The 21903-nt window shown below is 42.7% G+C and overlaps 3 protein-coding genes and 1 long non-coding RNA gene across 7 annotated transcripts in view; 3 read left to right on the forward strand and 1 right to left on the reverse strand.

Moving 5' to 3' along the window:
• The window catches only part of LOC146475421 (uncharacterized), a 120981-nt gene extending 119111 nt beyond the window's left edge, over positions 1–1870 (forward strand). The window contains exons 1-2 of one of the 2 annotated variants that reach the window (XR_014865875.1): positions 145–1300; positions 1449–1870. This is a non-coding gene — a long non-coding RNA (uncharacterized LOC146475421). Of the gene's footprint in view, positions 1–144; positions 1301–1448 lie in introns of those variants that run through there. The other variant, XR_014865876.1, reaches the window with a different exon arrangement.
• A 1219-nt stretch (positions 1871–3089) lies between these two features.
• LOC146475433 (uncharacterized) overlaps positions 3090–21903 on the reverse strand; it is a 72355-nt gene continuing 53541 nt past the window's right edge. The window contains exon 3 of the mRNA XM_085115849.1: positions 3090–3242. The gene's annotated coding sequence lies outside the window, so the exon portion shown is untranslated. The remainder of the gene's footprint in view (positions 3243–21903) is intronic.
• On the forward strand, positions 4969–21034 carry LOC146475434 (uncharacterized). 3 transcript variants are annotated; one of them, XM_085115839.1, is made up of 5 exons: positions 4969–5166; positions 6437–6463; positions 15454–16162; positions 17319–17777; positions 18151–21034. In XM_085115839.1, exons 3-5 carry the CDS (start codon positions 15538–15540, stop codon positions 20943–20945), a joined length of 3879 nt encoding a protein of 1292 aa, XP_084971965.1. In that variant the 5' UTR covers positions 4969–5166; positions 6437–6463; positions 15454–15537; the 3' UTR covers positions 20946–21034. The 3 variants fall into 3 exon arrangements, with proteins under 3 accessions (XP_084971965.1, XP_084971964.1, XP_084971963.1); XM_085115838.1 differs by lacking the exon at positions 6437–6463 and having other exon boundaries at positions 15451–16162; XM_085115837.1 differs by lacking the exon at positions 6437–6463.
• LOC146475435 (uncharacterized) lies at positions 8355–10288 on the forward strand. Its single transcript, XM_085115557.1, has one exon. The coding sequence runs from the start codon at positions 8782–8784 to the stop codon at positions 10048–10050; it is 1269 nt and encodes a 422-aa protein (XP_084971683.1). The 5' UTR covers positions 8355–8781; the 3' UTR covers positions 10051–10288.

Genomic DNA, 21903 nt, shown 5'->3' on the forward strand with positions numbered 1-21903 from the left:
AAATCCTAACATTGCATAATATTTTTCACTAGCAGTAACCCCCCAGGGTATAGGCTGCTTCGCCCCCAGGGGCTAACAGGTTTTGTTGAAAGAACAGAAAAGCTAGGGGCATTGGGCGAAAGTACCATCCGGCGCACCACCTTGACAAGTTAAATGTATTTTTCGTGTGACGACAGAATTTGACCAGTCTCCTTGTTGAAAAACTGTGTTACAAGGAGACCTGTGCAAGGAAAAGAAAGTAAGAAAAAGTGGGGTGATCGCGTGCTAAAGGCTGCGTTGCGTTCATTGAGGTAAAACGTATCAAAGAAGCTGATCAGCCGTTGAGTCTTACTGAAAAGCTGTTCATCCTTTGCATACGAACACGTAAAATATTTTAATTAAGGGAAACTAGCGAAAAGGCAACCTGCCTTAAAGGAAGCATGTCCAGTTTCGTGTTGTGTGATTATTTATCTGCAGTTATAATTTATCATTTATTACACTAATGCAATAAGTTCAAAGGGATAAATTGCCGATGTAAGAAAAAAGGAAAGTATCCCATATAAATTATGATTGAGTAATGTTTAAAAAATTTATTACCGTCACTGTGCTACTGCCACCGCAATTTAATCTTGAGTTTTGTAGCGTTCTGATTTTTGTGAATGAAAATCCTAATAGGCCACCACTGAAAAGCAAGCTGAATGGCACCTTCCTGTTGTTTGTTTGTTTGGTAGTTCATAAGATTTTCCTTGCATTTTGATAAAATCATGGGTTTAAATAGACATTAGTTGTCTTGAATTCAAAAGATTAAACAGGTTTATGTTTACAAATTATAGAAGCATGTAAATAGGTAATTAAATTCTGGGTATAACCCAGTTATTGCATAGATCATTCTTTAATGACTAGATTAATTTGATTAATAGCTCTCAAAGAGCTGTCAAATGAAATCAAACGAGAACGAAAGTAGACAAGAATTATAACACGGTAAGAGAGCATGACAGACGATGGATGTGCCTGAGAATCAACTCTTTCCTAGGGGCGGCGTTTCTTCTGCTCAACACCAAGTGGCGTTTGGCCTCTACTGACCTAAAATGCGCGCTATTTAGGTGATTTCCACTGGACACCAAATACACTTTAGCTCCAGGGTTAACAAACTTGTGGCTTTCGCACTGGGGCGACCTACACCATCTGCAACGTCTTACATACAGTGTAGTTGGTCGAGTGGACAAAAGAACGAACAACAGAACAATGCTCCCAACCCTAAAAAACAATGCAGATGCAGGTTATCAGGGTCCAGTGAAAAGAGAGCTTTTGAAAGGTGCAGGTCTACTGTTCAAGTAGACCTAGAGGACACCTGAAGTGAGAGCTTGTAGTATCGAGCCGTCTTGTCTTGGACGCATTTTGTATGCACGAGAATTGGAGAATTACTCACTACTCGGACCAAAAAAAAATAGAGCTTTTGAAAGTTGCAGGCCTACTGTTCAAATTAGACTTAGAGGAGACCTGGAGCGAGGGCCTGAAGCATCGAGCTGTCCTGTCTTGGACGCATTTTGGATGCATGAGAATTGGAGAATCACTCACTACTCGGACCACTGCAAAAAATAGAGCTTTTGAAAGTTGCAGGCCTACTGTTCAAATTAGACCTAGAGGAGACCTGGGGTGAGAGCCCGTAGCATCGAGCTGTCTTGTCTTGGACGCATTTTGTATGCATTAGAATTGGAGAATCACTCACTACTCGGACCACTGCAAAAAATAGAGCTTTTGAAAGTTGCAGGCCTACTGTTCAAATTAGACCTAGAGGAGACCTGGGGTGAGAGCCCGTAGCATCGAGATGTCTTGTCTTGGACGCATTTTGGATGCATGAGAATTGGAGAATCACTCAGTACTCGGACCACTGAAAAAAAAGATAGAGCTTTTAAAAGCTGCAGGCCTACTGTTCAAATTAGACCTAGAGGAGACCTGGAGTGAGAGCCTGTAGCATCGAGCTGTCTTGTCTTGGACGCATTTTGGATACATGAGAATTGGAGAATACTACTCGGACCAAAAATTAGAGCTTTTGCAAGTTACTGGTCCACTGTTCGCATTAGACCTAGAGAAGACCTGGAGTGAGAGCTTGCAGCATCGAGCTGTCTTGTCTTGGACGCATCTTGGATTACTCACTAGTCGGACCAAAAAATAACGGTGCAGGGATGAGGACCAATAACCAATACCTCACCTGGTACACTCGGCACTTCACCATCGCTACTCCCGCGAAACTACCCTGCTCTCGTTGTGCAGGTACTGGAGAGTTATTTCTCAAAAGTATCACTGTCAAATTTCTCCCTGTAATACCCACCTTTGTCATTCCGAAAAGTTGTGAGAATTAAGGATATGATCACCCAACATGTTTACACTTGGTATTTTAACAACTTCTCCCCACTAGTTGTGTGATTAATGTATGGGGGCAAGAAAGGAGAATTTGTATTTGGATATTAGGGTTTGAAGGATGTAAACTCCACTATCTGTACGCCTGCAACAAGCTTTCCTTAAATGAACTTGTCTACTTTCGTTGTTGTTTGATTTCATTGTTTAATAGTTTTATTTCAGCAAGAGGAGATCAATGTTTAGAGAGTCCTTTCCTTATAGACCGTATACCAAAATGGCTGACATTTTAATATTCTTTCAAATTAACCCTACTAGCCTCGTTCAAGGTAAAGTGACTTTTGATGTAAGGTCAAATTCTCCTTTTGCTTCACAAGCGAATACAATGAAATTTGTAAGGAGAATCTCGTTATTTATCAGAAGTCACTTAGGGCTTTTTTTACGGACACCCCTTCAAACAACCTTTTGATTTTTGATTTCTAGAAAGAGGTGAGTAAGACTTACTTCAATGCAAACAAAAGAATATTGAAAATGTTAGCCATTTTTGCATAGGGTATATGCAGTAGTGATTTATAGGGTTATGACAGAGACTTTGAGCCACTGTTTGGCACTCTGTTGTGTTTTTGGAGAAGTCCTTTAATCTAATACCTCTCCATGTCACGGCTTGGAGGAGGAGGCGCCTTTATCTTGGCCGCCAGTTAAAACGTTGTAGTATGAGAATTAGTTAGCATTTTGGGTCAAACCCAGTTAGGCTGTTGTTGGTGGCGGAGTGGCAAGGAATCATTTGATTTTATCAACAGAGCTGATAAGGTAATTTGGTGGTTTGCTGACGGTTAGAATGGCTAACCCTCAGAAAGTGTTCAAAGCTCTCGAATCTTTTTACGGCGGCCAAAATACCTTCTCAACTCTGTTAATGAAATCCAATGTTCGTAACCCTAGGTTATCCACCCGTTACTTTGTTCATGTATTTACATTGTAGATTGAAAGGGCTGTAATTTGAATTAAAACGTTTTTATTACGGTGTGTGCTTGCCGCTTTTTTCTAGAAGGCTATTTGATAAAGGTTTTTAATGCCCTACTTTATTTTTTCCTTTATTTTTGTCTTATTCTTTGGTTTGCGCTGATTGTTTACAAGGTTGCCGCGGTCAGGGAAAAACCAGGTAAAAACAGAATTTTTCTCAAGGGCATTGAAAAGTCAGGGAATTCTGTATCAAGTCAGGGAAATACTAAATTCTACCTAAAGTCAGTGAAAAGGCAGAGAATTTTGTTTTAGGGTGACCACTTAGGTTTGGGAAAGGGTTTCCTTGATTTTACAATAGATGTTCTCAGGAACCAATAGGATTATCGGAGAAGTCTGACAGACTTTGTTAGCCAATTATCTGAGTGGTATAGGCCAGTTTGTTGGGATGTCTGCATTAATGTGAGGGCTGGTAATTTAGGCAATGGAAACATCACTACTGACACACTGTCAGTTTTGGGTTTGAAGCACTTATTGAGCTGCTGCGAAAAGAAAGATTCCCGAACCCTAAATCTCTCCGTATTTATCGGTGCAGTTCTCTACTCGAACCAATAAACTGCATAGCTACTCAGTTTTCGTTTTAAAAAGAATGGTAGGATGATATGGATATTTTAACACAAATTATTAAAAACACAAAATAGGTCGACTGACGACAAAAAAAATCGTGGTATCCAGGGTTATAGTGAGGGACCGATCGGTTATCACGTCCCGGGGGGGGGGGGGGTGGTTCTCTATAAAATCGAGTGTATGAAAATTTTACCCCCCCCCCGCCCCCCCCCCCCCCAAAAAAAATGTTTCAAACAAAAGTTTTAACCCCCCACTGCAATGACAGTTTGAAAATTTTACCCCCCCCCCCCCCCACCATGGTTTGCCTGGTGGTTGAATTGTTGAGAAGTTCCTGGGCACAACGCTTGGTTACATGCGGAAATCGCTAGCTCTCTGAATCTGAACTGGCAAGAGAAACAATCAGAAGTTAGGCGAAATTCAAGTAAGGGAACGTACCTTAGATCATCTCTTCAATGTCTTGATAATAACGATGTTTTGTTGTTGCTGAATTGTATTCTTCAGTCGTTAAAAGAAGGTACACAGAAGGTCAAAGCAGCTCGGGGTTGAGAGCAGTACAGGAGCATTTGATGTATGGATGTTGATATGCAGATTTTGAAGAAGCCTACCATCTCTATTCGTCTTTTAGTCAATTTTTTGCCCAGATAAACAAGCCTTCAGAGATAAACTGCTTGATAGAATACACGGTTTGCCTGTCTATGTCATTACTTAACCTATTATGTGCAAGATCTTTGTCGCTCTAAAGAACAGTAGCGACATGGAGAAGTTTCTAGTCGATTTTACCAACTCTATGATTGATGAGAAGAATGATATTATTGCTAAATACATTTAGTTGGTACCTTTTGTATGTCTTAACATTTTACCCGCCTCACTTTTCGTACAAGGTAAAAATCCCCCCCCCCCCAAAAAAAAGAGCTCGTTTAAAAAAATCCCCCCCCCCCTCTCAAATACCACCACCGCCGCCCCCCTGCTAGGACGTAATTAACCCCATTGGCACGCCCTAACTTACTTCCGGCAGAGCGGATAGACATCTATGCGTCCTACTTGACTACTTCTGGTTTCCTTTTCCTCTTCTTCCGCTTTTAGTCTAGTGCCAGGCCTACTCGGTACTTCCTGAAGTTCGCCGAATTACGCCGACTACGCCCAGTGTGAAAGGGAAAGTTGATCGATCTGCAGTTTCAAGTTTCAACAAGACGAAAGCAAAACACAACATACAGCTTAAGTCTACTTGACAACAGTATCGTAAAGGTGAGTGATCGAATTAACCACTTCTAAGGCTTCTAGTCTTTATAAATGAGTCTATATTGCAGTGAATCAAATCGAAGCTGCCTATGATTACAACGCGGAATACCCGCGAAGGATCGAAGTCTCTGGAACTTGCAATAGAAATAGCCAAATTTTTTGTTTCGTTTTTCCCTGTCATTGCTATTAACTGTTGTTTTGATTTATTACGTGGTACTGTAATGTCTTCGAGTTACAATTATACTATGCCATGATCTGATCGTCGCTTTCACTTTTCAGTAAGACTTACTCAGCATTCATATCCACAGTTTATTCAGTATTTCCATATGTATACATAGCATTACCGACTTAATAGAGCTATATGATATAAAATTATAGTTTGTATTTGAATAATTAAATTAACATTGATTGTCGTATTAACATTGAGTCATAAATATAAACGAAGCTTATTAAGGACGGTGCCTACTAATATCGAAGTAAGCTTATTTTTGTGCGGTTTATGACTATGCGGGAAAAACCGATCTTAATTAGGAAGGCCTATTGGCATCCAAAACGAAAATTGGGGGTAGCCACGCATTTTTCAGAGATAATTAAGCAATAATATCTCTAAAAAGCGCGGAAATATGAAGCAATGTATGGGATTTTTTCCTAAATTGAAGCTTAATTATCTCTGAAAAATGCATGGCTACCCCCAATTTTCTTTCGAGATACCAAAAGCGTTTGCTGAGTTCTGCTATCTCCGCATAGTTTTAAACCGCGCAAAAATATTCCTGTATTAGCAGGCATCACCCATAGGAAACCCGAGTATCTTGAGATGCGCAGAACGTATGCGCAGTGACAATAGTAGGCACCATCCTTAATTTTTTATATCTTCTTCGAAATTCTCTTGGCCTGGCTTTTTCCGCTTCCGGATGATTTGGATTATACAATAATCCATTGAGGTGTCGCGGAGGTGGGACAAGGCACAGGAAGGAAGGATTTCAAATTCGCGGTTGAATTCAATGGCATTTAATTTTTGTTTGTGTAACCATGCGCGAAACAAAGGGTGTCAGTAAAACGTGGGGTCGGGGTCTCTTTTTTTTTTCTTTTTTCTTTTTTTTTTTTTTTTTTAACATCACAGGTCATTGGTGGGTCAAATAAGGATTAAAGCCAATATAAAATAGTTAAGTCTCTAAAGCTTACTAGCTTAGGAAAGGCCATCGGTGACAACACTCAATGCAGTTCCGTATTCTGGCGGACATTGATTCCGTGAATTGACTACCTTTTATTCTTCTAGGAAACGAAATGAGGCAAAAAATACAAGGTATGAGACAATATATTTCCTTGAACTAACAAATTCTTGAACTAGAATGTGCATGAACTGACTATCAGGGCTTCTGATAATTCGCGGGGAAAAAAGTCAAATTTCGCGGGATTTTTGGAGACAAAGTCACAGAGAAAACGGCCGATTTCACGGGAATTTTGCGGGAATTTTCGGGGAGAAATTTTCGCCGAAAAACAAAGAAGAAAGCCAAGAAGAAAGATTCCAGAAAAAAAAATGTATTGGAAGGATGTCAAATTCAGGGCAAGAAAGAAAACACAAAAGTTCATCCAACACAGTTCTCAAGGCAATTGTACTTGTTTCGAGCTACAAGAAAAACATAAGCTTTACCGAAACGCCCGGCCGGTTAACCTCCTTTTTCAGCTGCAATTTAGAGCCGAACACCGTAACGCAATAAATTTCTTTTGTCTCCTTGCTCTCTTGTGTTGCTTTGCAGTTTACAAGGCAAGATTGTTCGTGATCGAAGGCTCAAATCCATTTGTGAAGTCAAAACATTGTTGTGTCTTGGATCGTGTCCTGCACGTACGATTAAACATGTGCCTGCAGACGTACTACAGACAGCATGCAGTTTCCTTTCCCACTCCGTATAGTGTCACCGAAAAGTCTTCTCATTTCTTGCGCCCAGTTTTTCGCAACATTAATCTTAGAACGCCTGGTAGTTATGGTACGTTATGTTTACTCGTGGCGGTGACGAAATTTCAATATAAATTGGCAAGTTTATAGAAAGTAAACAGCCTCAGTAGCCAAGATAAGTTTCAAATATGTTGTACCGACATGTATTTGGTAGGATTTTTACCGAATTTTGCGGAATTACGCATGTTTTTGTGAATTTCGCGGGATTCCGCGGATATACCTGAATTTCGCGGCTCCGCGACTGCGCGAAATATCAGAAGCCATGTACAATGAACACCCCCGCCGCCTTCCTTGATCGTGCTCGTTTGTTTCAGTCAATCCATGCCATCTCACGTGTGACTAATTTTATTTGTGAGAATGAAATAAACATGCGTTCGAACTCCTTTGTAAAACTCGGCATTTGTATGGAATGTAGAACATTTCTCTGGAAATCTTTCTGAAAAAGTCGCATTAACTCACAAAAACAATTTAAGATACTTGAGAGACAATTGTTATTCTTGAAATACTTGTGTTGTAATGTAAAGAAAAATTCATAGTTTTATACCGTCAATAAACTAGGGAAATTTCTATGAGAACTCTGAAATCTCATTGCCGACATCAAAACTGACATGTAATTAATAGGCCTTATCACGGTTTTCGAGGCCATTTTGACAAGTAGGCAAACAGGCTTGAAATAACAGTGTTTGTATGGAAATCCGATGTCAAATAATTTTCAGAAAACAATTATCGCTGCTGAAAAATTCATGAATTGGAAACTTTTGGCATTAGGAAAAGGATTTTAAGAAAAAAAATTGGAGGGATGTAACTGTGCCAGAAAGCGTCCAGTCGTGTTTTGAACTGTCCATGCATTTTCCTGTATTTTTTTCCGCGAACTATTTTTAGTAGCAGTTCACGGCTGGTTCGCTTTACAGACGCACTGGACTGACAAAATTGTATGGCCCTTCCAAAAATCTCGACAAAATTTGTCTCTGCCAAATTTTCAATTTGTCAAGCGTGGGCGCACTGAGACACAGCAAAATATTTATTAACTTTTTTATATTGGCTTTAATCCTTATTTGACCCAAAAATGACCTATGATGTTGAAAATAAAAAAAAAGGAAAAAAAAAGGCACCCCTGTACCCCGCGTTTTACTGACACCCCAAAACAAATGCAAAAAATGCTTTTCTTGTCTGATAATTCGCGTGACCGATTTTGTAACTTTCTGTTGTTTCGTTATTCTGAAAGCTAATTCGTTAATAAGGCTTTTACCGAACGGTAAAATGCGCTTAATGGAGCGTGACGCCTTAGGGGTGGTAGGTCACGCAATGTCGTGTCGACCCCAGACAACAATGTATACACGAAAGCCTCATTCATAAATGAATACTCTCTATTCAGTAGGGTTAGGATAAAAGCCTTTCATGGCTAGGAAATTGTACCAATATGTTGCACAATTGTCTAGAAATGAATCTTACCTTTGCTGGGATTGGTTCTTGTTTTGTAAAGCCCTATTGATGGCTAGTAGTTTGCCACGTTGTGTCTTTTAGTTTACAGTACGTTTGTACCTATTGGCCGAATGTTGAGTCACTGTCTCGCTATAAAAGCGTCAGAACACTATCCAAGGGCATTATCCTGGCAGTATTGCACGAACGCAAACACGTTTTAAAAATTTTGTTTATCGTTCATCATCATGGTTCGTCCACATCCTCATCCTCGGCCTGCTACAACCGTCCGAAACGATGACCTTACAAAGCTTTCCGGTGAAGTCCTTCGACTGCGCTTGCAGCAGCTGAATCTCCCGATCACGGGAACTCGTCCTCGCCTCATTGAAAGGCTTAGAGCAGCGACAACGCCCGCACCAGCACGTCCTAAACGACGCCCTTCTCGTGGTCGAGGAAAAAAGAACATTGCCGCTCCTGCAAGCCATCCTCGAGTGCGTACACGTAAACCACGGACTGTCGAAACGACCGAACCTACGGCCGAAGCCCCGCTATCGGACGGTGATGAGTATGTTTCAGATGCCGGTTCATCGGTTGGTGAGCTGTTCGAGGAGCAGGTGGAGGACTTCGAGCCCGATCAGGCACACGATCGTGATCTCGTATTCACGCCAGCCCAACTTGCCGCCATTCAGGACACCGTCTCGTCCACTGTTCAGGCAGTGTTAAGTTCTTTCCCGAACCGTGAGGCCCCAGCAAGGATGTACCTTGACCAAAGCACACCCACTCCGCGTTCGCAAAACGTGGCAACTCCTCTAGGCCTGAACCGTCCCATGGACAAATCACTTGAGGACAAAATACGCCGTGGTGAGTACATTGATTTCTGTTTACTTCTCCCCGATACGATTTATCGGTCCCAGTCCCCCGCCCTGCAGCTGCGCTACGAAGAGTCCTCCCCAGGCTCCAAGGGCTCCCCGCTCACCCTGGTTAAACGGAAAAAGCCAGTCATAGATACCTTCCAAAAGTGGCTCGATGCCTTTACCACCTACATGCTGGTTATCGTCGCCACCTACCCCAACCGATCCTTGGAGCTGATCAAATATCAGCAGATCATCAGTCGAGCTGTATCAAAGTTTAAAGGCTTAGCGTGGCTGTCTTATGACGAACAGTTTAGACGGCGTACCGCATACGATCTAAGCCTCCCCTGGGACAAAATCGATCTTGAACTTTGGACAGTCACCTTTTCTGGTCTTGCTAAGCCACATTGTTCTGTGTGCTCTAGCCCCTACCACCATAGCGACGACTGTCCCAATCAGGACCCCAGCAGAAAGCCCCGCCGCCCAGCCCTGGTCTGCTTTGACTTCAACAAGCCCTCCGGCTGTCAGCGCCAGTCCTGCTACTTCCCACATAACTGCCGCCAGTGTGGTTCCAACACACACGCCGCCTTCAACTGCCGCAGTTCCAGACAGTCAGCCAGCAGCAGCACCAAGACCGCCAGTCCCAGCGACCGCAGCAAAAAGTAAAGTGTCACAGCGCCAGCAGAACCAGAGACCCACAGTGTCCACTCCCTTACATGTAGATAACTTAGTACTAGAATTAGTTAATCACCCTGATCGCTCTTTTGTTAATAATTTAGCTAATGCCCTCCGGTATGGTGCTCGCATAGGTTACCTTGGCCCTCAACAAACCCGGGTGTCACGCAACTTGCTCTCCGCGTCTCAACATCCAGAGGTTGTCTCAGCAAACCTTCACAAGGAAATGCAGTTGGGTAGAGTCGCGGGCCCCTTCCCTTCCCCACCACTCCCGGATTTCCAGTGTCATCCCATAGGCGTGGTCCCCAAGAAACAGTCTCCTCAGAGTGGCGAACCATCTATCACCTCTCTTACCCTGAGGGTGACAGCATAAACGATCACATTCCAAAAGACCCCTATTCCCTTCAGTATGTACGGGTGGACGATGCGGTACAAATTTTGCGCTCCTTGGGCCCTGGGGCATTCATGGCCTAGACAGATCTCAAATCCGCCTTTCGCCTTATGCCAATTCACCCTGACGACTGGAACCTTCTGGGTATTTACTGGCAATCCCACTACTACGTAGATCTTTACCTCCCATTTGGGCTCCGTAGTGCTCCCTTTTTATTTAATCAGATTTCTGATGCCTTGGAATGGATCCTAAAGCATAACTATGGTTTGAGACACGTAATTCACATCTTGGATGACTTTTTTATCGCTGAACCCACGAAACTGGCTTGCTTGGGGAGCTTTAGTACCCTCCTAAAGGTATTTATGTCCCTCTGGGTCCCCACGGTAGCATCAAAGACCCTGGGCCCCTCTCAGGTTTTAGAATTCATGGGTATCGTCCTTGATAGTAATGGCATGGAGGCACGCTTACCCGATGATAAATTGACCAGAATCAGACAGCTCCTTGATTCTTTCGCCAATCGCCGCTCAGCCCGGTTGGTGGAGCTCCAATCCCTTATCGGTACCCTGCAGTTCGCTTGTAAAGTTGTTGTCCCAAAAGGACTTTCCTACAACGCATGATTAATCTTACTAGAGGGGCTTCCAGTCGTTTTCACCATATTCGCCTAAACAAGGCATTTTTTCGGGATATCACCATGTGGAAAGCTTTTCTCGCTAAATGGAATGGGCGCTCCTTTTTCCTAGACTCTTTTGTAACTTCTACCCCTGACCTCAAATTGTACACCGATGCTGCCAGCACCATCGGGTTTGGGAGGTATTTTAATGGTAAATGGTTCCAAGGGCGTTGGCCCCCTCACATGCTCATTGACAAACGCAAGGGGATTAGTATCGAATGGCAGGAACTCTTTCCTATTGTACTTGCCTGTGCACTCTGGTACCCCCATTTTTCGGGGAAACGCCTTCAGTTTTGGTGCGATAATGAGAGCGTTGTCGCCATCATAAACTCGGGCCATTCCAAAGCTCCCAGAATAATGGACTTAGTTCGTTTCTTAGTTTTAATTTCCATGAAACATAATTTCTTGGTGCGGGCCCGTCACGTCCCGGGAGTCTCCAACGAAATCGCTGATGCCCTCTCCCGTTTTCAGGTCAGCCGCTTCCGGGAACTCGCTCCCGATGCCGACCAGAGCCCCTGTTCCATCCCGCCTTCCTTCATGACCCTCTGAAGGATGAAGTTTTGATGTACGCTAACTGGGCCTTATCAGTGAACACCAACCGAACATATAGCTCTGGGGAAAAGCGGTTTCTTCAGTTTTGCCTCATGAACAGGCTTACAACACCAGAAGGCGCTATTCTTCCCGCATCCGAAGGGACCCTTGTTTATTTTGCATCCTTCCTAGCTCGTACGGTTCGTCACAGTACAATTAAAATCTACTTGGCAGCAGTTCGTAATCTTCATATTCTTTCAGGGTATGAGGACCCCCTAAGAGGGCGTCTTCTTCTCCAAAAGATTCTCCGGGGTATTCTCTGTTACCAGGGTTCCCCTCGCATCCGCCGTCAGTCGGTTACCCCCCGGGTCCTGTTAGCTATTCGCCCCATCCTTGACAAGTGGTTAGGTCCCAGGGATTTTTCCATGATCTGGGCTGCCTTTACTCTGGCCTTTTTTGCCTTTCTTCGTTGTAGCGAGTTTACCTATCCGGGGGTACATAAATTTAGCTCTAAATTTAACCTTACATTAGATTGCATTACTTTTCTGCCATGTCTGGCCCGCCCACAGCGCATACTTGTCACGCTCAAGTCCTCAAAGACTGACATTTTTAGGGAAGGGCACTCACTGGTTATTCCCCGGTGTGCTTCCTTACTATGTCCAGTCTCAGCCATGCAACAGTATTTTATCTTGGCCCGGCCACAACCGGGACCCCTGTTCTATTTTCGGTCAGGCCGGCTACTCACTAGGTCCTCCGTCACGCTATTGCTTCGGGACTCCGCCCGCAGCGTGGGGCTCCCTTACAAAAGTCTCAAGGGTCATAGTTTTCGCATAGGCGCATTGGCCGCTGCCGCTGCAGGCTTACCAGACTGGCTAATTAAAGTATTGGGGCGCTGGTCCTCAGACTGTTACCAGATTTATATCCGCACTCCCGAATCAGTGCTTCTTTCTGCGGTCCTGCAAATGGCCCGTGTTTCGGGCAACTTTCTTTAGGCTAGGGTTGGCTTGGGGGGATGCATGCTGTGCATGCATCTGTGGCGGTTAAGTCTGCGTTGCGACTTCCCTCAAGCTCTTGGCATTGCTTGTATCTTGCCATCTCATACCTTTGCCTTTATCTTGTCCGATCCAACCCGTATGGTGCTGGGGAGATAAGAAAGGCTCTGCCAATACTCTTGTCCTACCCCACGTTAGTGGGGAGGTAAGTGAGGCTTACGTTTGTTTTGCACACATAACCCGAAGTCGTATTAATCTGCCACGGGGATGTGTCCCCCAATTACGCCACCATGTTGTCTGTTTACTTTGTCTCAATACTGTTATCTAGCTGCATGCTTTGTTAAACAATAATAATTTAAAGTAATTTATGCGGAATAGTGACATTATTTTATTAATATACAACATTTCCAAAGTGTCAAAATTAACCTGAAATTTGCTATTTTATTTCTTTAAGTTATGCTTTATATTCTGTTGAAAGTTTGTAGCTGATCAGTGCAAATTATATAAAACAAGATGTTCAAATTTTAATAAAGGGGTGTGTCAGTTTGATCCGGTATGACATTGTGATTTCATACCGTGTTTACGTGAAAGGACACTTCATGTCGACCCACGTGATTGTGACGCCATATTGCATTGGATATTGAAGACTGCACATGCACTACCTGTTCCAGACTCCCAGGAGAGTGATTTCATGCTGGAGTGAACAGCCGTACCACGTTTACATGAGATCGGAATGAGTTTTTGTATCAGAATGAAAATCTTGCTCTGGTACAGTTACTGGGGTGAACTAGCACCGGTATCATTGATTCACTCCATCATGAAATTTTGTTCTGGTATCACGTAAAGGAAGACAGAGCCACAAGAGGGAACTGGAGTACAGAACTCGTACTGGAATGAATGTCACGCCGGTATCTTGTAAACACCCCCTTATTTCCATAGTGTGGCATAGAAGACATTTCTAATTAAAAAATGATGAAAATAGTAACACTACTGATGATAACAATGATGATAATAATAATCATCATCATCATGCTCTCACAATTTGGTTCAGTGTTTTTTTTTAACTCTTTAATAAGCCCTTAAATATCAAAATGTACATTCTTCCCACTGTTTTTATATACAGTAGACACCAGCATAAAACAAACAGCGGAGTTTGCAATTAAGTACCTAATATGTAAGAATCAATTAAATTATTTAGCCTGACAAATGAAACAGGTTCTTATGCAAAAAATTATTAAACATTAGATTTTGAAGGCTCGGGCAGATCCAAGAATGTGTGCTGGACCATTACAAACACACAATTGTTGTCATGCATTTTATTTAATTTATTCATTGTACAAGGGTTTGATTAACAAAATAAAGCTTCATGTGAAAATTACAGTGTAATTAGACCTGTCACAGTCAATCATTCGCTAATTAAAGCAAATTTTTAGTAGCCTATCAACATGTACATTCCAGAAACAATTTTAAGAACCTGCAGACCTTTAAAGCTTAGAACCTCTCCAGGCTGATTTCTCACTACTCATCCTATATGTAAGAAACCATCAGCCTGAAACTCACAGAAAATCACAGCTTCTTTTATGCAGATGTTTTCTGTATTTCCTTTGGTACTTAGGGAGAATGCTTTTTGACCATTAAGAATTTTCATCTGTGGACTGCATAATGTTTCCTTAATTTCTTCTCATGTACAGTAATGTTGTAATTGAGCACTAAAACAAGAGCTACATATAAATTGTAAGGAGAAATTAGGTATAGATCACTACTGGGGTTGATTTCTTTAAACTTTGTGAACTAGGTACTATAAGTATAACTTCTTAGCACAATTAAAATTTTTTAAAAGGGGACAATTAATTAGGGGCCAATTTAATGGCAGTTGAGGGATGTACGCCTTGTTAATTAAAAAATAATGCACTAATAAATACCGGTATCAATTATGGCCCTTGTAATCTTATAATTATTAATCTTTTCTTTCAAGAACAATTTCTGGATGGAAATCCCCCCCCCCCCCCCACCTCCTCATCTTCTGGTGGTTTAATGGTCAAATCATTACAACTTCTACATTAATTTTGAAGGTCACTCAGGTTTTAATCAGCCCCTCAATTGTTCTCTCCCATCATATTTTCTCCAGATTGCCCCTCTTATCCAGGTGAACAAATGCATGGGTAACAGTGAATCATGAAAACAAGTAACAAAATATAGGGAGTTTGGCTGTGATGAACATAAGCAATCCATCTTTGGAGGGGGATGTCAATAACTCTTTTGAACTGGAGCTGATTATGAAATTGCATGAACTAAGGGAACCCTTGCATCAGGAACCCGGTCAAAAGCCTGGTAAGCCCGGCAAAGCCTGGCCTGGCCAGGCTCACTGGCCTTTTTACCAGGCTTGCCTGGAAAGTGCGACCTGGGAAAGCTTGGCAAGCCGGGCCACGGCCAGGCTTTCAAGACCACCTCGGCAAGGAAAGCCTGGCCTTCCTGGCCATGAAAGTTTATGGTACAGCCAGGACCAGGCTTTTAAGGCAACCTCGGCATGGAAAGCCTGGCCTTCCTGGCCATGAAATTGTTACACTATCTTATTTCAGGACCAGACAAGATCTACTTTAAAACAGATGCAAATGAGTCACCAGCTGTGATTTCAGGTGACTGAACAAACCCCCCCCCCTCCTCCTCCCCCAACTCCTCACAATAACGAGAAGTTAATTGTGTGTCAGTCTGCTTCCAAACATAATATTAATCAGGGGGAGAGTATTTGCAGCTATAAATATTTGTTAGGAATAATATATTCATCTCTGATGTTTACTCCTTCTCAGCAGATCATGAAGACACCCCTACTTCACACTGTGGTGTGATAAATAACGCTGCCAAGTTGTGCATGGAAAGCAAACCTCAGTTGAAAGATGATGATCTCTGATGAAGAGAAAAGATGGTTGGTGTTTGGAATAGCCATGAACAAGGTGGCAGTTCCAGTTTTAAGAGATTTTGTGAAGCAAGGAATGACCACACAGTATGCAAACCTGGATATGTACTGTGGAGGCCTGACCACACCCTGCAGCCTACAGACACTGACTCACCATCAGGTGGTTTCTGATCCCACTCTGAAACCCCTGAAATTTCAGAGTATCAACAACAATCTTCACTTGCATGGCAGAAACAATAAGAGCCTTTACAACTACAGCGTCAATGACGCAGCAGACCTGGCCAAACTGTACCTGCCTGAATATCTTACTAGCTTTTCAGGCTTTGATGAGTCACTGGACATCAGCGTCATTCTTCGCCTGTTGGGATTTGACAATCCCGCACCTATATTCCCTTCTCCAAATCCTTTCGTCTCCATTCAGAACTCAGCCAATGACGTCAGGAGTGATGTTAGGAACAAATGGGGCCATTTTGATGTTAATGACTGGACTGAAGTATTCTTCAGCTTCTGTTTTGCAAAGCTAAAGACCTTGGTGAGAAGTCTTGGGTTGAGCCATGATATAGAGAGGGCTACCATAGATCAGCTTTCTGACTGGGAAACTAAAGGTACTGGTAGCTTTTTTTTAAATATATACCTCTATTTTGATGAGAACTATGTTGTAGATACTAATTAGTCACCTATCAATCTATACCATGATCCCCTTTCTCCTTTCCTTCATTTCGTTGATCCTTCCTTCCTCCCTCCCTGCCCTTTTTTCCTTTCTTTCATCCCACCTTCTTCCTTCTAATTCCTACTTCTCCCTGCCTCACCACCCTTGCATTTTTGCTCAGCTACCCAGCTACTGGGCAAGGCTGTCATTCAACCCTCCCTTTCTTCCCCACTCCCTCTTGTCTTTACCTCCTTCCCCCCTTCTCTCTCTCTTTATCCCTATCTGTTTCCTTCTTCCCCACTTCCTTCCATCCTCCCTCCCTCCTTGCTTGCTTCCTTCCTTCCTTCCCTCCTTCATCCCCTCCTTCCTTCTTCCCCCTCCTTCCTTCCTTCCTTCCTTCCTTCCTCCCTCCCTCCCTCCCTCCGTTCTTACTCCCTTTCTCCATTCTTTCGGTCATTCATTCCTTCCTTTTTGCCTCCCTTCTTCCTCCCTTCCTTCCTTCCTTTCTCCCTTCCTTCCTTCCTCCCTCCCTCCTTCTCTCCCTTGTTCCTTTCTTCCTTCCTACCTTCCTCCCTGCCTCCCATCCTTTCTTTCCCTCTGCTTCACTTCTCCTACCCATTCCTTTCTTTCCCCCTTTTCTTCCTTCCATCCTTCCTTCCTTCCTACCTTCCTACCTTCCTTCCTTCCTTCCTTCCTTTCCTCCACCCTGTCTGCTTCACTACCCCTCCCTTCCTAATCCCTCCTTCTCTCTGGCCTTTCGTCTTTCCTTCATTGCCTATGGCTGTGTGCTAAAAGCTTGTGTACATAGCTGTGAAGTAACTGGCAAATTTTGTAACGGGATGATTGATTTTCCACGTCCATTAAGGACAGTACAACCGTTTAGCACACTGCTATAGAGAATAAAGGAAGGGATAGAATGGATAGAAGGTAGGAGGGGCGAGAAGGGATTGAGACTGGCAGGAAGGATGGAAGAAAGGAATGAGAGAAAAGGAGGGAGGGGGAGGAGAGAAAGAAGAACGGTTTGTGAGGCAAGGCGATGTAAAAGCAGTAACTGCATGATCAGACTTCTACTCTTAGTGTGGGAGCTAAACATATGTTTTTTCTCATGATAGGATGTCAGTTGTGTATGGGGCATGCGGTAGATCAACATCTTTTCTCTCTGGTTAAGCATGATGTGAGACAACTGATTAAGAGGCTGACGAAAATTGAAACAGAGCAATTTCCCAATCAAGGATCAAACATCCAGCAGCAAGTAAGTGGTACTGGCATCGAGGAGTCCATCAATGCCCTTCAAACCAAAATACAAGAGCACGGTGAGAGGTTAGATGCAGTCATACAGCAGCAAGAAATGCAACCAGAGGAGATTAGAATGGCAAAGGAGAGCTTGAGGGAAGAAAACAAGAACATATTAGATAGGTTGGTTTCCATCGAGGAACTACTTAGTGAAAAAGTGATGTTGCGTTTGCAAGGAATGGAAAAGAATCTTGCAGAGACAGGAGAAAAGGTTAAAGAACTGGAGCAACAAAATGTCCAGATGAAGAAGGACATCACAAGTCTTTCCAGCAAAACAGGTAATTTCTTTTTTATATCATTGTTGACGATACACAATGTGTAAATGTGGTAAAAATAGAAAGGATCTGAATATTCGAAGAAAATATAATTGCACTTAAATTCCTCCACATCCACCACTTTTCTCTGCATTCTGTTCTCATTAGATTGGATGGATAGCTTTTCTCAAGTGTAATCCCTATTCCCGACCAAACAGTCCCTTGACTGTACTGCCACTTTGTTATATAGATTATACCTTTGGTGGCTTAAACTAGACAGTTGAATAGTATTGTAGGTGGAGGTCAGTGAATAGGCAATTACTTATCATCAGAAGCTTCTCCAGTTAGTTCTTTTTGACAGCGAGGTTAACGAAAGTGCTCTTCATTTCCTCATCAGAAACTTCTCCAGATAGATCGTTTGATACAAAGACCTGTCGAAACACACTTGCGGACCATTATCAAAGGAATGCCAAAGTACCAAACTCGGTGTGGTCGTCAAGATGCAACGTTGACATCCACAAGATCTACACTCGACTGTCCTGGGTGAGAGAGGAACAAAACGCATCAGGGTCTACACGGTCCAAGCTAAACCACTACACAGATGTATTTGCTGAAAACAAATATGGCGTTCGGCCGAAGAGAATACTCGTTCAGGGGATGCCCGGAATTGGGAAGACAACTTTTGTAAAGAAGTTGGCTGTAGATTGGGCTACACTCAATGTGGAGGAAGGATCCGACAGGTGGAAAGATGCACTGAAGAAGTTCGAACTTGTTGTGATCATTAACCTGAGAGAAGTATCCCACTGCAGAAGCCTAAGAGATGCATTACGAAATTCGTACATTTTCCCGTTGGAGGATGCCCAGCAGGTTGATGATCTCCTTGACTACATTACCAACAACCAAGAGAAAGTTTTGCTGGTGTGCGACGGTTATGACGAGTATCGCTGTGGACGCAACTCTGACCTCTATCAGATATTCAGAGGTAATTTTCTAAGGAACTGTTGTGTGATGGTAACAACTCGACCTTCCAAAGCTGATGACCTGCTCGATTACACCGAGATGCGTGTAGTAATCACTGGTTTTAACAGAGAAGACAGAAAGGTCTTTATGAAGAGAATCCTTGGAAGCGAAAGGGAAGCAAGATGCCTTTATGCCCATCTAGAAAAGACTAACCTCGTCGACCAAGCTAAAGTTCCTATTCTGCTTCTGTTTTTCTGCACTTTGTGGAAGAAAGGAAAGTCTAGCGGATTCCCCAGAGACAAAACTGAATTGTACTTGGCCATTGTGCAGTGCATTTTAGATTACGCTGAAGGAAAGTGTTCACCTCCTTGCTTTGGCAAAGTGGACGATTACACTGAGATCCTTGCTGAAATGGGAAAAGTAGCTTTGGAAAGCCTTTTGGAAGACGACCTTCTGTTTGAATATCATAGGTTATCCGACGCCGTCCGTTGCGAGAAGAGTACCCTTCTTGGGTTTCTTCAAATAATCGAGTGCACGGAGAGTCCTCGCCCAGCGGGAATGGTATCCTTTATTCACAAAAGCATCCAGGAATTCTTAGCAGCGTGGTACATCACCCACAGATGTGTTCCAAAAGGAATTCTCTTTGAGGCTGAGGAGCAGCACCGTGGCTTGGAAGACTGCAAGGCCTTGGATAATGTTTTTCAGTTTGTTTGTGGATTGTCCAAGAAAGGAGCAGAGAAGGTTTTCCAACATTTACAGTCCGTCAGAACCTCTGATCCATCTCTGGATATGTCAAAAACTGTGCCAGATTTTGAAAGTGAGTCAGTCTCTCCATGTTCCACGGTCACTGCCAAGCAGAGAAGATTCCAAGAATTGGTTTTTAATTCCTTTCGTGAATGTCAATCAAAGCTTGAACTCTTAGACCATTGTTTTGATTGCACTGGCGGAATTATTTTTGTACCGGGTGAACTCTCTGAGCTCAGTATACCCAAAGTAGAAGACATTACTCAAGTAAGATATTTTGGGGCTTTTATCTTCGACGAACATTCCCCGCGAGTTCTTCACCAGGCACTTCAAAGTTTAGGTTGTCTGAAAATCCCACTGAAAGTAACTGAAAGTTCGCAATCTTTCCAAATAGAGGAACTTTTAACCAAGATTCTGTCCGTTGAAGACAACCAGTGTGGGTTTACCTCCATCCTTCAGTTTCAAAATGGTCAAATTCGTTTCTTTATGACAGATCTCTACCTGCATTGTGACGACCACGCCACACTTTTAACTGAAATTGCTTTCAAACCAGTTCAGTCATTCCCTCCAGAGTTGGTATCGCAAGAGTCATGCTTCAAGTTCTTAAGATGTCTGCGTTGTTACGATCTTGCGGCCAGCCAAACATTAAAAGATGTCGGTTCAGTAGTCGAATATTGTCACCTGTTGGAGAAAATAGAGACGGAGCATGTCGACGATGGCATCTGCGATATTTTGGAGCAAGTACGGAACCCAGGTGCTTGCCGCTTGGATATTGGTTACTACAGCGGTCGTTTGTGGCTTCACTCGGAGGGGAGAGGTTCCTGTACCATGTCTTCTGGTGCAATGGTCAGGCTCGCCAGCTTGTTACCAAAATTCACTAACACCGCCATTCTTAGCCTTCGCTTGCCTGGTTGTAGCATTGCAGCAGCGAACACGTTGATTGCTAACATTACCCACAGGACTATCCAGCTACTGGAACTTCGTGAAATTTGCCTAAGTCTAGAAGCAGCGGCGGAACTTGGTCGCTCAATTGCTGAAATGCCCTCATTGAGAATTTTGCAGTTGAGCGCAGCAGAAGGAAGCAATCAACAGCACGAACAATTGAATTTACTTTTTGACGGATTTAAGAGAGTATCGCCTCTGGAAAAAATCACCCTGAATGGTTTCAGAGGGAACGGTGGTCTTTCTTCATTCAACAACAGTCTGCGCTTTCTACCTAGTTTGAAAGTATTACACCTGAAAGATTTAAAGATGGACGAAAAAGACCTCCGTGGCCTTGTTGAAAAGTTTCGGTTCGTTACTAATTTAAAGATGCTCAACCTCAAGGGCAATTCTCTCGGCAGAGCAGTACGATCCATCGTGCCGCACATTCACCACTTACAAATGCTTCAGTTTCTTGTGATTTCCCGGACACAGTGCCTAGAAGAGGACTGGAGCTATGTTGCAGAGTCGTTGAAACAAATCAATCCCAAACTCAATGTATCCTAGAAAGCTATTTGTGCGGAAATATTATTTATTTATATATGTATGTATTTATTTATTTATTTATTTATTTATTTATTTTATTTATTTATTTTTATTTATTTATTTATTTATTTGTTTGTTTGTTTGAGACGTCGTATTTATTTATATGAGACATCGTTAAAGTGCCCCTGGGACGAAAATTTCATTTTCCATCTTTTTGCATTTTCGTGTAGAATATGACCTTCTTACTCATGTTACCAAATTTCAATCCTTTACGGCGATTGGAAGTATTTTTTTTTAGCTTTTTATTCCAGATTTCACGGCCGCCATTACTTGGCCTTGTTCCGGAAGTTAAGGCTCAAATTACAGGAAGTGACGTCATTGGCTCAACACGAAAAATTCCACATGGCTAATTTTCATACGGATTCTACTTCATAAACTGTATTCTGCTGTTGCGAACTAAATAACAGCAGAATACAGTTTATGAAGTAGAATTTGTATGAAAATTAGCCATGTGGAATTTTTCGTGTTGAGCCAATGACGTCACTTCCTGTAATTTGAGTTTTAACTTCCGGAACAAGGCCAGGTAATGGCGGCCGTGAAATCTCGAATAAAAAGCTAAAAAAAAATACTTCCAATCGCCGTAAAGGATTGAAATTTGGTAACATGAGTGAGAAGGTCATGTTCTACACGAAAATGCAAAAAGATGGAAAATGAAATTTTCGTCCCAGGGGCACTTTAAATGAGACATCGTATGATTAAAGGTTTATTCAAACTTCAGTCTTGATAGTGACTGGCAATATCATCGAAACGTCGAAAAGCGATATTTTTAATGTATTTTATTTTATTTAGTTAGTTAACGTTCTCTTTATTTATTTATTTATTTATTTGTTCATTTGCGAACTCACTTCCTTCTTCCTCCTTTTTTCTTTCCCTCTCGCCCTACCTCGTCCTTCCTTCCCCTCTCCTTCATTCCTTCCTT

The sequence above is a fragment of the Pavona decussata genome, unplaced genomic scaffold, assembly GCF_977016875.1.
Source record: "Pavona decussata unplaced genomic scaffold, jaPavDecu1.1 SCAFFOLD_84, whole genome shotgun sequence".
Taxonomy (NCBI): domain Eukaryota; kingdom Metazoa; phylum Cnidaria; class Anthozoa; order Scleractinia; family Agariciidae; genus Pavona; species Pavona decussata.

Bases quoted from the DNA above. Each gene is read 5' to 3' on its own strand.
- LOC146475435 (XM_085115557.1), top strand. From the start codon at position 8,782: ATGGTTCGTCCACATCCTCATCCTCGGCCTGCTACAACCGTCCGAAAC.
- LOC146475434 (XM_085115839.1), top strand. From the start codon at position 15,538: ATGATGATCTCTGATGAAGAGAAAAGATGGTTGGTGTTTGGAATAGCC. The intron at 16,163-17,318 runs GTACTGGTAGCT...TTCTCATGATAG, and splicing joins TTCTGACTGGGAAACTAAAG to GATGTCAGTTGTGTATGGGG. The intron at 17,778-18,150 runs GTAATTTCTTTT...TTTCCTCATCAG, and splicing joins AAGTCTTTCCAGCAAAACAG to AAACTTCTCCAGATAGATCG.